The 15343-nt window shown below is 25.9% G+C and overlaps 1 protein-coding gene across 2 annotated transcripts; it reads right to left on the bottom strand.

Annotated features, from left to right (window-relative positions):
- Positions 1-836: 836 nt before the first annotated feature.
- On the bottom strand, positions 837-15085 carry LOC126849063 (cingulin-like). Of its 2 annotated transcripts, none has more exons than XM_050590557.1 (42): positions 14691-15085; positions 14343-14525; positions 14053-14246; positions 13932-13947; positions 13471-13550; positions 12955-13132; positions 12468-12677; positions 12182-12322; positions 10838-10885; positions 10728-10769; positions 10477-10599; positions 10194-10340; positions 10046-10096; positions 9793-9930; positions 9607-9702; positions 9298-9429; positions 9098-9208; positions 8904-8999; positions 8674-8814; positions 8225-8257; positions 7792-7875; positions 7555-7647; positions 7318-7476; positions 7114-7206; positions 6656-6745; positions 6402-6563; positions 6014-6109; positions 5626-5688; positions 5456-5551; positions 4857-4940; positions 4597-4740; positions 4217-4264; positions 3983-4142; positions 3695-3915; positions 3087-3335; positions 2915-2995; positions 2701-2838; positions 2416-2604; positions 2128-2274; positions 1663-1910; positions 1330-1525; positions 837-1257 (listed from the first exon to the last, which is right to left on the bottom strand). In XM_050590557.1, the coding sequence occupies exons 1-42, from the start codon at positions 14910-14912 to the stop codon at positions 1051-1053; spliced, it is 5430 nt and encodes a 1809-aa protein (XP_050446514.1). In that variant the 5' UTR covers positions 14913-15085; the 3' UTR covers positions 837-1050. The 2 variants fall into 2 exon arrangements, with proteins under 2 accessions (XP_050446514.1, XP_050446522.1); XM_050590565.1 differs by having other exon boundaries at positions 6417-6563.
- Positions 15086-15343: the final 258 nt, after the last annotated feature.

The raw sequence follows: 15343 nt of genomic DNA, 5'->3' as shown, positions 1-15343 counted from the left end.
ATTAATTTTACTATTTCTCGGTAAAAATGCACATTTTGCTTAAAATTATTAGAATTATTCAATAATGTGCATAACTTAATAACTGTAATATATCTATTGTGATTAATTATATCTATATTGTGTTTTTTCAAATCTGTTACATATGAAAATGATAAACGTGTGCCATTATTTTCAGAGGAAAAGATTTTATGTAAAGTACCATACAAGGATAGAAACAAAGAGATATTTATAAAACTTCTATGGCAAATTTTCAAATTTTTCAAGTATAAATATGCACAAAATATCCATGTGCTTATTAATATTATTAATTAAGAACACTTTGTTTAATTACATATTGAAATTTTGTTATAACAAATGTAGTATTTAATTTATCCCCTTTTATGCAATTTATGTAATAACTTACAGAGTTATAAAGGAATGATATTACATTTTAGAAAGAAGCTATTCAATGATCAACAAATTTCAACAGTTATAGAATTAATACTTTCAACTCATAACTTTTTTCTTGCAAACTATTGGAACACAGCTGAAGACTCATATAAATATTTTTTTGAACATCTTCTTTTATATACCGTTATGGTAATTATTTTATAATCAAACAGTTTAATTATAGTATACAGGTATATAGCAATTTATATTATACATATAATATATTTATTCAGTATTTCCAATGATTCTAGGATCCACCATACTGTGCAGAAGTATTCACACCAAATCAAGCTGAAATAATACTTGAATTTTTTCGCAAAATATATATGGAAAATATCGTGTTACTACATCTCGTTTATATGACTCATTACTGTATTGTTGTGCAGCAGTAAACATATTTCTACACATTACAAGGACGTCTATTTATTTTTTAAAAAAAGATACATTTGATAATTATATATATATATATGTAGAAAATTATGTGTTATGCGAAAAAAAGATAGCACAAACGTAAATTACGATACAAATTTCCACACACGTTCACGATATACAATAGTCGACATGAAACTTTTCTTTCGCATCATTTTTCAGTCTTTATCATGAAAGATCTTTCGCTCCTCTTCATTTGCTTGTAGAAGAAGACTGATAACCGTAATCATGGTTTTCTTCTAATGAAGTATCGGATTCTGTTGCATGATTAAAATTATTATTCCACTGTTGATTACTTTTCTGCATTTCATTTATTAGATATTCCATTTTAGGAAACCACCATGAGTCACCACATGTTGACGTACATTGATTAGTTTTTATTGGTTCTATTGAATATTTCTAAAAATAAGAGAAGAAATAAATTCTGATTTATTTAAGAAAAAATTCTGATTTTGCTTTTCAAATACTAACCTTATATAAATCTGTATAATCCAAACTTGAAATTAAATCTGTTTCTATATTCTGACGCGTTTTAATCGACGAGATATTATAATTTTTTATATGCGCTTTTTTACCTCTACCAGTTAATAATTGTCTGTGCGTTCGTTTTAGTTTCTGTGCCAATAAATTAATTCGTTTCAACTTCTTGATTTTAATTAATAGAGCTCTATAAAAATAATTTTTATTTAAATAAATAGATACATAATGTAAAAGGGGAAAAGAAAACACCTTTGATTTTGAGGATAAAAAAAAAAAAAACAAAGATATCGATGAAATTATTGAAAATATTATTTGTACACTTACTTTTTTTCAAATATAAGCTGCATTAAAAGTTGTTGCTTATTTTCCAGATTTTTTGCTAGAGTTTTGTTGTATTTTTTTTGTTGTTCCATATAATCACGGATGCATGAAATTATATATTGAGATTCTTTACAGAGTTCTGATCTACTCACAGCTGCTTCAGTCAAATCAATTGTCATATACGTTAGAGATTGATCCTTTAAGTGGCATTCCTTCTTCAATTCAAACAAAGATTTGCGCATGTCCTTTAACTAAAATGAAAATTACAGCTTAATATATTAAATTAAAAATACGATAAATTATAATTAAAACGGAAAAAATAATATATCTAATTACAATTATGTATCGATGTAATGACGTATAATTAAAAAGAAATATTAAAATATAAAAATTGTATATATATATATATATATATATATATATATATATATATCTTTTGTTTAAAAATGTTGACAGGAAGCATTATACCTCGGTTATGTATGTAGAATTATTTCGCTCAAGTGAAATCTTCTGTTGGCCAAGGTGATAATTTTCGTTCATATATTCTTGCAACTGTTGAATTAAGTCATGATTCACACTCTCGGCCTTCATTAATTCATCTTTTTCCATCTCGAGCTAAAAAAATAAAAACTTTATTAAACTCAAATCAATTTATTTCTATTTTATTCATATTTGTAAAATAAAATTATTGTAGATAATTATATGATATTATATAATATTGTAGACAATATTATAAATAAAAATATATATACATACATTTTGTCGTATAATATCCAAATGATCAGTGTAACTTTTACATTTATCTTGCGCTTGACAAAGCTCAATACTTTGCGACTCAAATTTTTTTTTTGTTTCTTCCAATTCTTCGCTCAATTTGTCCACTAAATCACGCAGATCGACCGCTTCATTTTCTATTTTTTCGATTTTAGAACAATAAGTTTTTTCCTAAAATAAAGTATATATACTCTTAGTAATTAATTTATGCAAATTTTGAATATATATGAATCAGAAATGTTATCTGCTTCTGTAATAACATATTACCGTAATTATTAAAGATTTTTGCGAATCTACTTCGCGTTTTGATGCTAACATTAATTGTTTTTGAGCTTCATTGAAATCTTCTATCATTCCCTGATGATCACTTTCTACTTGATGCAATTTTATGCGTGTCGCTTTGAGCTGAAAAAGTTTGAAAAAAAAGGAATCATATAAAAGATTCGTTCTTTTTGACAAATGCAAAAAGGTAGTACATTACCCTTTTCTTCAATTGAAAGACGTCATCTTGAGCTCGAGTTTCAATAATATCATTCTGCCTTTTTAATATAGAATTCTCATTCTGGAAAAAAGGCGCAATTGATCGGTCAATAAATACAAATCTCTATATATTTTATTATACACTAAACATTGGAATGATTATCTATATATACTTTAAGTAATTCGTAATCGGCTTGCAATTTAACCATGTTATCCGATTTCTCTTGGAGTAAAACTTTCAAAGAATATATTCGATCACACAGAATATTCAACATCTCGTGTTCTGATACATTTAAATCAGATAAATCTTCCTCCATCTGTTGATCCTTCGTGAATAATCTCTTTCTAAGTATTTCAAGTTCATTAGATTGATTCTTAATGATCTCTTCATTATTAGTAATTCGGTCATTTAAGATTTCAATCTACAAATTTTTTTAGTGGCATTAATAAGTGTTGTTCTTAGAAAAACAAAATATATGATTACACATTTTAATATTATAGATACAAAAATAGATAATACAATATTTTTTAATCCTCACAAATTTTACAAAGACTCCCCTTCACCCTCAACACACATACACATACTGAATCTACTAAATCTTACTAACACTTCTATTTATACATTTTAAACTTGAAATTTTATTTAATTATTAAATTTAAATTACTACTAGGATTTTTTATATTCTGGATATCACTTGTTATGCAATCAAACATTTTATGAGGTCAAAATAATATAAAGTAATTGAGAATACGCAAAGAAGAAAAACTTAAACATAGTCACCTCTTTCTCTCCTTCTTCTAACTTCGATAAAAGTTTCTCATATTCACTTTCTTTTTGTTTAGCATGCTCTAATTGTTTCATCAAATTATTAATTTTTGATATGTGACACTGTAGATCAGTCTTAAGTTGCTGATTTTCGCATTTTAAACTACATTCTCTATCTTTCATTTTTTGTAATTCAGTTGATTGCCATATTTGAGCAGTATTCTCCACATCTTTATCTAAGATATTAATATATTTATTTTTGTAAATTTTTTATCTTAGATTTTATCTTACATAGAAAATTACCTGAATGTTCTTCCACGTGCAATGACCTTCTAAACACAATGTTATTTGAAGAATATTCCAGGTCTTGAGTATCGCAGCTTTTGTCTTTAAGAGATATTGCACACGATTTGTTCATGCATTTGCTTTCAGAATAATTCTTCATCTGCATAAAACTGTCCATCTGTGACAAAATATATTCAGAATACATATACAGAGATAAAAATTTCAAATAGAAATTTGTTTTTATTAATGTACCTTCCATTTCAATTCTCGGAGATCCTTTACATGATTATGTATTTGTTCCTGAAAAAATTCAAATATCTATTTTGTAAAAAATTAACTTTGATTTTTCAAATCATCTCACATGTATATTCAGATTAATAACATAACATAAATGCATGTAACAAATATATATATTTAACTCCATATATGTACCATAAATTTTTTCTCTTAGTTACATGCTCTTAGTTATCTCTTTTGTCACATGTTCTATATTAAATATGTATATTATAAAAAATATAACACTTATATTCAATGTGCATATTTCTTTATTGAAATTGTACAAGATTCTTTCATTATTTCAATTATTGTTAATGTAAATTACTGAATTATTGAATAAAGACTTCATATCATACCTGTACTACATTTAAGATCGAAGAATACATTGTATGCAAAGTAGTAATAATGAAACTTTTATCATACTCCAGACAACGAATTCTCTTGTGCAAACTGTCAATAGAATCTCGTTGTAAATCCAATAATAAATCCTGATTAGTTGCCTTTATGAGTATATATAAAAAAGAATTAGATTAAAAATTCTTAGTAATATGTTGATTAATTAATCAAGAGAAATTTTTAGTTATTTTTTTGATATAAATATAATAATATTTCTCACCTCTGTAAAACAGTCGTTATACTGATACTGTGTTTCATCAATGCACATTGTTAATTCACGAATAATATTATCTTTTTTGCAAAGCTGTAAAGATACAATGTATTTTTTTTTATACAATTTGTTCATTTTTTAGATCTAAAAACAAAGGACACTCACGTTCGTGTATATGGTTCATGTTATTTGTTAATTTTGGATCATCCAGAACACTTGTTAATCTAGATAGCTTGTATATATGATGCACACAATTTTTCATCACTTTATAAATAGAATATTTAAATGTGATGAGCATATCACAAAGCTTTAAACATTTTGATTAAACGAGCTACATGTCATGCATGACACTCATTATATTCCATCGCATTCGCATTGTTACAACATAAAAACATTAAAGGCGAAAAGAGAAATGCAATAGTCCATTATCTTCAAAGAATCTTATTTTTACTAATCATCAATCAATATTATTTACAATTATAATAAATACATTTTAACGCAAAAGCTAAATAGCAATTTAAACTATTCATAATTTTACACATTTAAACATCATGCACGTTCCTATGATTAAAGGCCGAAGATGATATTGCAGGTCTCAGCTCACTCACATCGCTCATCGCTTTATGACTCATTTGATCCAAATTTCTTTTAGCTTCAACAACGGCATTTTGTAAATGACCAATGGTTTGAATCTGGAGTTCATTCTACAAAGCATAGCACAATGTTGGTGTGCAAATGTTATTAATGCTCAATAAAAGATGGTAGAAAAGGGACAAACCTGTTTCAGCAATTCGTTCTTCTCTCTCTCATATTGCGCAATAGTAAGGTTTTGTTTATCAATCTGTAAAAAAATTTATTTTGTATATTGTAATATTTTGTCAATACATACCTTCAAACTTCATTCTTGACAAGCATAGATATATTAGTAGTATTTGTAATACACATTGACATATATTACCTATTATTACACAATGTACATAAAAATATATATTAATATTCTTGTATAATTTAAAAATATATTATATAAAAAAAGCGTAAATTAATAATTTAAAGTTTTCAATTAAAAAAGCAATATTATATAATATTTTTAATCAAAAAATTATTATCAAATAATATCATAAGATCTCTCATCAATTAAAATCTACTCTATTAGTTTTACAATTTACCTTGTCTTGTAGCTTCTGATGCAGATCTTTTACTTCTGTTTGGCTCATTGTTAAGGAGTCCCGTTGTATTCGTATGACTTCCTCCATATTTTGCAACTAGAATAATTTTGGTAGTAAAATTTACACTTAATTGTGTGTAATTTTTTAATAAATTAAATCTTTTCACGTAAAAACAAATTCATTTTTATATAGAAATCAAAACAAAAATTATATCTCGTATTTTACTCTAAATTGAAAAAAGATTATTCAATTCTAAAGTATTTATTTATATGATCATAAAAGAAATATTATATTTATAAAAATAATAGTTATATTTATATAATTAATATGTATTGAATATTGTTTAATTTATATATTGTAAAAAAAATCTTAATAAGAAGACACATACACATATATAACTTACTAATTTTTCTTTGGAATATATAGCACTTTTAAGTTTGTTTAACTCGTGAAAACAAACATCCAATTTCTCTTTACATTTTCCTAATGAATCTGTTAATGTCACAACAGATCTCGCCGAAACAGAAGAGAGAGATGATTCTTCCCGTATCTGTAAATAGATTTTTATAATAGCCTTTTTAGCATGTTTTGTGTATTTAATCTTGATGTAATATATAAAATTAAAGAAGAAGAACTACCAACCGACTTTTTAAATTCACTTTCAAGATCTTGGATTGCTAGTTTTGCAGATTGCACTGCATCTTGCACAGTTTTGAACATGTCAGACATATTCTATATTAATAAAAGTACAAAATGATATTACACAATCTTATTAAGAAATATTACAAGTACATTTTTAATATTTTAACTATACATTTTTAAATTATACATTTTTAAATAACAACATAACATTTGTACTTTATATATTTAATACATAATACATAACTGCAGTAATTACGAATTAAACAATATTTATTAAATTTATTTATATTTATAATTATTATGATAGTTTATTTCATATTTAAGTGGATAGTCACAATATAAAAATATTGTGTCTGTGCCATAGTTCATATGTTTTGTAATAAAAGTAAATATTTATAAAAATAAGAAAATATGTAAAAAAATATATACTTGCATATATAATCAGAAAATTTACTTACAAAAGTATTTGAGATTTCTGTAGATTTCTTAATATTTGTTACATTATTTAAACCCTTTCGAAGATCATTTTCTATTTCTTTTTGCGTTTTGATCTGAAAATCGGTTAAGTATAGATATTAGGTAATCCATAAGTGATTTTGAATTTATAAAAAGAATATTAAATGATCTATGTAATTTTGAATTTATAAAAAATTAATGCTTACAATATTTTCTAATTCTATTATCTTCTTTTTCAGTTCTATGCTATCTTTGCTATGACATTGTCTATAATTTTCTGCCTTTGTTCGTATAGTAATCAATTCTTTCTCCATGGATTGAATACCATTCTTTAAAAAACTATTCGTTTCTTGTTTACATTTTATCTATCACAAAACAACAATATTGAATAATTCAAAATAAAAAATACTTTTTTCTAGTTAATTAAATTAAGTTACATTTACCTCATGTTGCAACACTTTGATTTGGTCTTCTAGATCAGTTATATGATTTTTCCACTTATTTAATTTTTCATCATATTTTATCTGACATGATTGCTACAACATATAAAATATAAATAAATTTGTACAAAAAAAAAGTTTTTATACATACATAATTATATTATAATTAAATAACTTGATCTATTATATAAAAATCTATTCTATACAAAAATAAATTAAAGAATCTATACATTTGTATACCTGAACCATGTTGAGCTTGAGATCATTATATTCTTTCCTTAATTTATGTAAATCTTCTTTCGTTTTAATTATGTCATTTATCTCCTGTAAAACAGTAATATATAATCTCATATATATATATGTATGTATATATATATATATATATATATATATATATATATATATATATATGTATGTATGTATGCATGCATGCATGTATGTATGTATGTATGTATGTATGTATGTATGTATGTATGTATGTATGTATGTATGTATGTATGTATGTATGTATGTATGTATGTATGTATGTATGTATGTATGTATGTATGTATGTATGTATGTATGTATGTATGTATGTATGTATGTATGTATGTATGTGTACGTGATTATATATAATTATGAATTAAAAGACAAAGTTTACATTTATTTGCAGTAATTATACTGAGTTTAATACCTGGTTGTCAAAGATATAGTGAGGAAATTGTTCCTGAAAAAAAAAAACAATATTTCAAATTTAAAATTTAAAATTAAAATTAATATTAATTTTAATAGTTTAATATATTATATTTATTTTAAATATTAAATTAATTAAAAAATTATTTATCTTCTTTTATTATATGAACAAATATTTTCTCTTGATAAAGAATTTAATTTGAAATATATACAAAAAAAGAGTGTGGGAGAAAAAGAATATCAAACTAAAAAAATAATTTATTTGCTATATAAAAAAAAATTGGTTTCATAAGATAATTTCATTTAAAATAGAAAAAAATACTTCATTCAAAAAGAAAATTGAATTAAAAAGGTTTTCTGTATAAAAAAAAAATATTAATAAAATAGAAAAAAAACTTTTAATCAAACTATTATATAAATGTTAGTAAATGTATCTAATATATAAATAACCTTTTCTTCCTGTTTTGTAGAAAGAAAAGTTTCCAATACATTTTGCATTTTTGTATGTGCATAATCGATCTCTTCTTCGAGTTTAGCCAATCTGCCTTCTCTTTCACAGAATGTCGTTTTTGCAATCTCGTTGTTTAAGAGCTGAGATAAATAATTATATGATTGGAAGCATGTAAACGTTTTTCATCATCAATTTTTTTTCTTTATGATATTCCTCATAAGATACTCACCACTTCACTGGTTTTCTTCTGCAAATCCTTTAAAGAGCAATCTATAGTACATAACTGACTTTTTAATCCCTTTAGTATTGACGTCATACAACCATCCTGAAAGACGATATTTATGTAATACATGTTTTTAACATAAACAAAGTATCGAATTTGATAAGAATTATTTTTTTTCTTGGATTTCTTCTCAAACTAACTTGTGTTTGAAATAATTGCAAATTAGTCAGTATCTGCTCAACTTCTTCCATTACAACAGTCAATAAATCATTGCTAATGCATGCTTCTGTGTACCCAGATTCATGATATTCCTAAAATTTATTTTAAACTTTATATATAACACAAAATAAAATAGATGAGAAGTTTAACGAAATAATTATTCAACATAAATGTTCCGAACCTGTATATTCGTTTGCATACCGTTAATGCAACGGGACAAGTCTGATTGAATTTGATTAATCTCATTTTTTATATCTTTCAGTTTATGCTTGCCATTCACAATTCTTTCATTATGCCTCAATCTCTCTTCCTCCTAATTAGAAAAATACATTTCAATGATAGATATAATACATATGTTATATAATAAAATTTCAAGATCAAAATTTATATAACAACTTGAAATAGAATTATTATATTTTAATAACATCTATTGTGTACGAGCACGTGTATTTTGAGATATTGATTATAGATTTATATATATTCATATTACTTGTAATTCTAATCTATTAACAGCTTCTATTAACCCTTCTCGCGTTCTTGTTAAGTAAGTTTGTGTATTAGTAACCATCTCGTTCAGTTCTTCATACTGAAAATATATTAAATCAATGTCGATTGCTAAATCAGTGCAAACATTTATGTACTTTTATTGATTTTTTTTTTTTTAATATAAACATACGTTCTGGTGTCGTGAATTAAATGTAGAAATAACAGTATTTATCTCTTCGCGAATATCTTCTGTTGCTGCTTGAGCTTCTACAGTACATACTCTGAATTCTTCCATCAACTTGAATTGTCGTGCATTATTTATATTTGACTGAAAAAAAATATATCAATTAATTTCTAGTATTATATATATCTATGTATGTATGTATGTATGTATGTATGTATGTATGTATGATAAAAATAAATAATAAAACATATAATCTTACCTTAATATCCTTAGAATCACTACACACACAATAATTTTCTTCTTTCTTTATCTACAGAAAGAAAAAGCACAATATGATCAAAATAACAATACAATTATTTTCATTACATAATCAACAAACAAATTTCTTCTTTGTATCATGTACATACCATACAATCAAAAAGAGTAATTTCCTTTTCTCTTTCTGAGTACATTCTGGTAATAATTTCAATACAGTTGACTAACTTGTCTGACATGCCACTTGCAAAAAGTTTATTTTTATTCATACAATTGTTAGATATAATGCAATCATTGACCTGAGAAAAATATATTCTTTGAAGAGGAAAAACGAAAGAATTATAAATACATGCTCTTTAAATAAGTTGGAAAAAAAACACTGGTTGAGATTTTCTCTATTACAATATTTGAAAAATCAATATCTTTCTTTTTTACCTCGTTAGTCTCTACAGATAGTTTTTCTACAAATTTCCCCAGTTCAAGCTTTAAATCTGACAAAATTTCACATTCTTTTTGCACATGCGCTTTTGTACTATTCAGAAATGATATAAATTCATCCTAGAAATAAAAATAATATAAAAACAATAATAATATATAAATTTTTATTTATACATAAAGAAAGATATTCTTTAAATATTTCTTTAAATATGCATGCAAAAATGATATGTAACATTATGTAAACAAACCTTCTTAAAATGTGAGATTTCTATCCAAGGCAGAGGACATTTCTAAAAACGGAACAATATTGCCATTCAAGATCATATTATGTGCAATGATTATATTTAATTTGACTCACCTCTGGGAAATTATTTGTATCAATGCGAACTTTCCGAGAAGAGACATCCTAAAATGAAAAAATATAAATATATATTGACAAAACTTGGGCATACAAATAATATTTATATTGTATTATTTATTATATGATCTATACCTATCACTATAAAAGTTAAGAAACATAGCATTTATTCATGAATTAAATTTGTGGAAATAATTGTATATACAAAAGATGTGACTTGTAAAGTAAAAAATATACATGTCTTAGACTTCAGTTACTATTAACTACATATATTAATAGATAAATGATATTGATTAAATATTTTATGAGTGATTGCTTTGTTTCATGACTTTTATTAAATACATCTTAACATTAATTGTATATCTATTATAAATAATTATATGTAATAACATATAAAAACGACTAATTTAAAATCTATTAATTTTATAAATGAGGCAATCATGTTTATATATGATTATGTGTTTTTCATGGATGACATTGTAAAGAAAATTAGTAAATTATTTTAGAAACATTAATAATATATAAACCATTGATTATATAAATTCATAGATGGATGCATATATTTATCAAAAATATAAATATCCAATAATTTATTGATTGAATTTATCACACATAATACTTATTATATAGTATATGGATTTTCTCTGTTGAAAAAATAATAATCAATGTAAATATTCGAATTTGCTTTGTTTTGTGTTTTTTAACAATCAATTCTAAAAAACTCTCATCAGATAACACCAATTAAAGAATTAAAATGTTTAAGATAAAAAATATAAAATTTATTAAAAATATGTATTAAGATGTCTTGGTTCAGCAATTTATATTTAAATCCAATTCAGTTTATTTCAGGATATTATTAGTCTTATCTTGAGGATACGATGTGTCCGAACAAACATAAGTATTCGCCGTGATTCTATCTTACAAATTGCTATCTTTACAAGGAGGTGATAATTTTCTAGCAGTTTGTAAAATTTTCCTATCAATATTCTTCAAATATTTGTATCGAGCAGCTTGAATATCTATATGGTCTCGAGAATGGCTTTGTAGATTAAGCAATCTATTTTGTAACTTTGCATCAATTATTGATACATGATGTCTTCCATAATTTAACGGGATTTTAGAATCATCATACACAAATGACATATCGTTCTTTCGCTGCGCGGATATATGTAGGAAGCTTGATACTGGAAATTGCTCAGAGGATTCATGGGAAGGTTTCGTCTTAGTGATAACAGCAACACGATTACGAGAATTACAGACGCGAGTAAAGGTGGAACGACCCTTCTACAAATGTATGAAAAAATTATGAATTTATATTTAAAATTTTATAGATTTTTGTTGTACCTCTAAAGTCGCTTCCTTCAATTCCTTACGCATCTCTTTAATTAAATCGTCCTTCAAAAGATTCCCTATATTTGCATGATAATTTTGTTTTTCTAATGCAGTGATCTCCGCTGTCAATGTATCTCGCGTTTCCACGGCTTCCTGGAATTAATAAAAAATATATAATATAATAAATTAAATTTAAAATAAATCATATTTTATAAATAATTTTAGAAATAAAAAATCTCATAAAAAATATAATATATTAATAATATATAAAACAGATATTTTAATGTGATAAACCAACTTTTTCGAGACGAGCCACTTTGTCTTCCAATTGCTGTACTTTTTTAGATTTCTCTTCTAATTGTACTTGTAGATTAGTTGTACCCATATTGTTTTCATAAGTGTACACCATAAGCTTAGATTCAACATCCTGGAGTTGTCTGCGTAAGTTTCTGTTTTCTGAATCTTTTACATCTAATACACTTTCCAGAATGTCAGGTGTTAAGATAATCTGAACATCAATGTAAATTTAAAATAAGAGAATCTCTTGCTTCAATATTGGGAAACATGAATAACGTTGTCTTGCTTGCAAAATGTAAAATTTAGAATACATTAGATAGAACGATTATTATAACATTATAATAAAGTGATTCTTTTTTTTTCCTAACTGGTACTGTTACAACATGATTGCCTCCATATTACTATATAAAAATCGATACTTAAAATATCGAAGCAGATATCAGAATGAATTTCTATCTGTGTACAAGAATTATGAAAAATACACTTACATCGCAATTTTGATCATTTATCATTGGATGACTAATAACTTCATTTGTTTGCTTAGCATGTTCCTTAAGCTTCTCACAAAAACACTGAAGTCTAGAAACATATTTATTTATAGTCTCATCTTTCACTGATAATTCTGTCATGAGATCTGCTACTTTTCCTTCTAGTTCCAATTGAGATCTAAAAGAATATACACTTTTATCTATGCAAATACACATATATATATATATATAGAAAACTTAAGAAAGGAAGCAAGAATAAAGCTAAATTTCTTTTTGTATAAATAATTAAGAATTTTTAAATGTATTATTGCCTCTGAACATATGCTGAAAAAAATACATCTTAGGAAATAGTGCATCTGCAGAAACAAAATAAAAAAAAATATTAGTATTAGTATGCTATCTAAAAAAAAGTAGATATCAGTTAGATTCCAAACAATTAAATTCCAAACAGCAAGATATAGTTTCTAATTATAAATATTTTCTAGTGTACATATTAAAAATTGTACCATATCTTACCTGATTAATTTTTTCTCATTTTCCTGAAGTTGTTCTATTTGCAAATTCAAGGATTTTGTATGTTCAGTGTCTGTCTGTTCCTAATTTGAAAGATACATTATTGAATCATGTAAAAATATCATATAAAAAAAATTGTTAAATTTAATGGCATTATATTAGAATATTATGCAATACAAATAACATAGTGAACATAGATTACACATATATATAAGACAACTTCTTGAAAATATAATACTCTATTAAATAAAACAACTGGCAGTTTATTGAATACAAATAAATGTGTATATAAAATAATTAAATTTAACATAAAAGGTGTAGGGAGTAAAAAAGAAGTCTCCAGGCTGCATTATAGCATAAATATTACATCATATGCTTTTGCACAAATTTGATTTTTGAAGTTTACCATGTTCTATATCTAAAACAAGTCTGAGCTTTTTGGTTGCATTTACACACATATTTACCTGACTGCAGATATATCTGTAATGGTAAAACAAAAATTTGTGTTGTTAGTAAATCTTTTGCAAAAATGTAAAGTAATCATTACACAAATGCATCAATTGATAATAGTAGTAACGTGCTTACTCTGGAACTGGAATATCCTCGCGCTGAATCTCAAAGAATGTAATATCGTCAAGATCCCAAGTGTTTTGCTGATGTGCGCGACGAATCACTTCTAATAATCCTCTAATGTCACTTTGCAGATATTCTATTTTCTGTAGCAGATATTCCTCATCCTTTTCCAATTGACTGACACGATTTGAAAGTGTATTTAAAGCCTATAATACAGAGATATATTGCTACATATATTTTTTTAATTATCAAAAAGCTATTGTACTAATTTAATAAAACTAAATTATCTCTTTCTCTCTTACCTTTTCAGAATGACACGATCTTGTCAAATTATCTACAACTAATTGCGATGATTGTTTTAATTTCTCTTCTAATAACTTCACTCTATTACACGTAGCTTGCTCCAAATCTTCCACTGTGTGCACTAACATAGTATTTTGTTCTCCTAAATCCTTGATCCAATCTCTCATTATCTGTAGCTTCATCTATAAAGTGTGTAATGTTTTGATTAAACATTGAACACAAACGAAAGTTGATGTTTTTAAGCTGCAGCTGGAGCACTTGGAATATCGTACAAAAAACAAGACGAAAGAATCGAACGAAACGGCATGCATGAAACGAATTCCGTTGCGATAAGAAATGCTGCTTACGGAAACCCGATCAGACTCGCCGTTGGATTCCTGATCGATCTTCTCGATACGACTCTCGTACAATTTGCGAAATTCATCGAGAATACGCAGACCCTCGGTTTCGCCGCACGGTTCGCCGGTGCTCTCGTCAGTCGCTTGACAGCTTTCATCACGTTTAACCAACGGGATCGTAACGTCGTCTACATCCGCGGAACTCGATAAATCGGCATTGATCGAGTACATCGCGTATTTCACAAATATAATTGATAACGGGCAATTGTAATATGTACGTTGACAGATTTTTAAAGGCCTCCCTACACCCTAGTTTCTGCCAAAGAGCTTTAAGTAAATGTCAACATACTATGTATCTCGCCATTTTAGCGATGGTTGTAATGATGTAACGTCACTGGACCAATCAGGACCAATAGGACCATAAATAAAATAGATCAAATAGATAGACGAGCCATGCTCCACGCTTCGATGTCACTAGTATACAGGGGAGCTATTACGGTTTTTAAAACGAGGTGAAAATAAAAGTGAACAGATTTACTAGATTTCAACAAATGAAATTGTAAATATTCTAGTGAATTTCCTCACTTTTGTATTTTTCACTTCGTTTCGAAAACCATAATAGACCTCCAGGTGTACACAGGTGTACACTAATGCAGAAAGTT

The sequence above is a fragment of the Cataglyphis hispanica genome, chromosome 1, assembly GCF_021464435.1.
Source record: "Cataglyphis hispanica isolate Lineage 1 chromosome 1, ULB_Chis1_1.0, whole genome shotgun sequence".
NCBI classification, from domain to species: domain Eukaryota; kingdom Metazoa; phylum Arthropoda; class Insecta; order Hymenoptera; family Formicidae; genus Cataglyphis; species Cataglyphis hispanica.
This window is presented reverse-complemented; position numbering and strand designations above follow the sequence as displayed.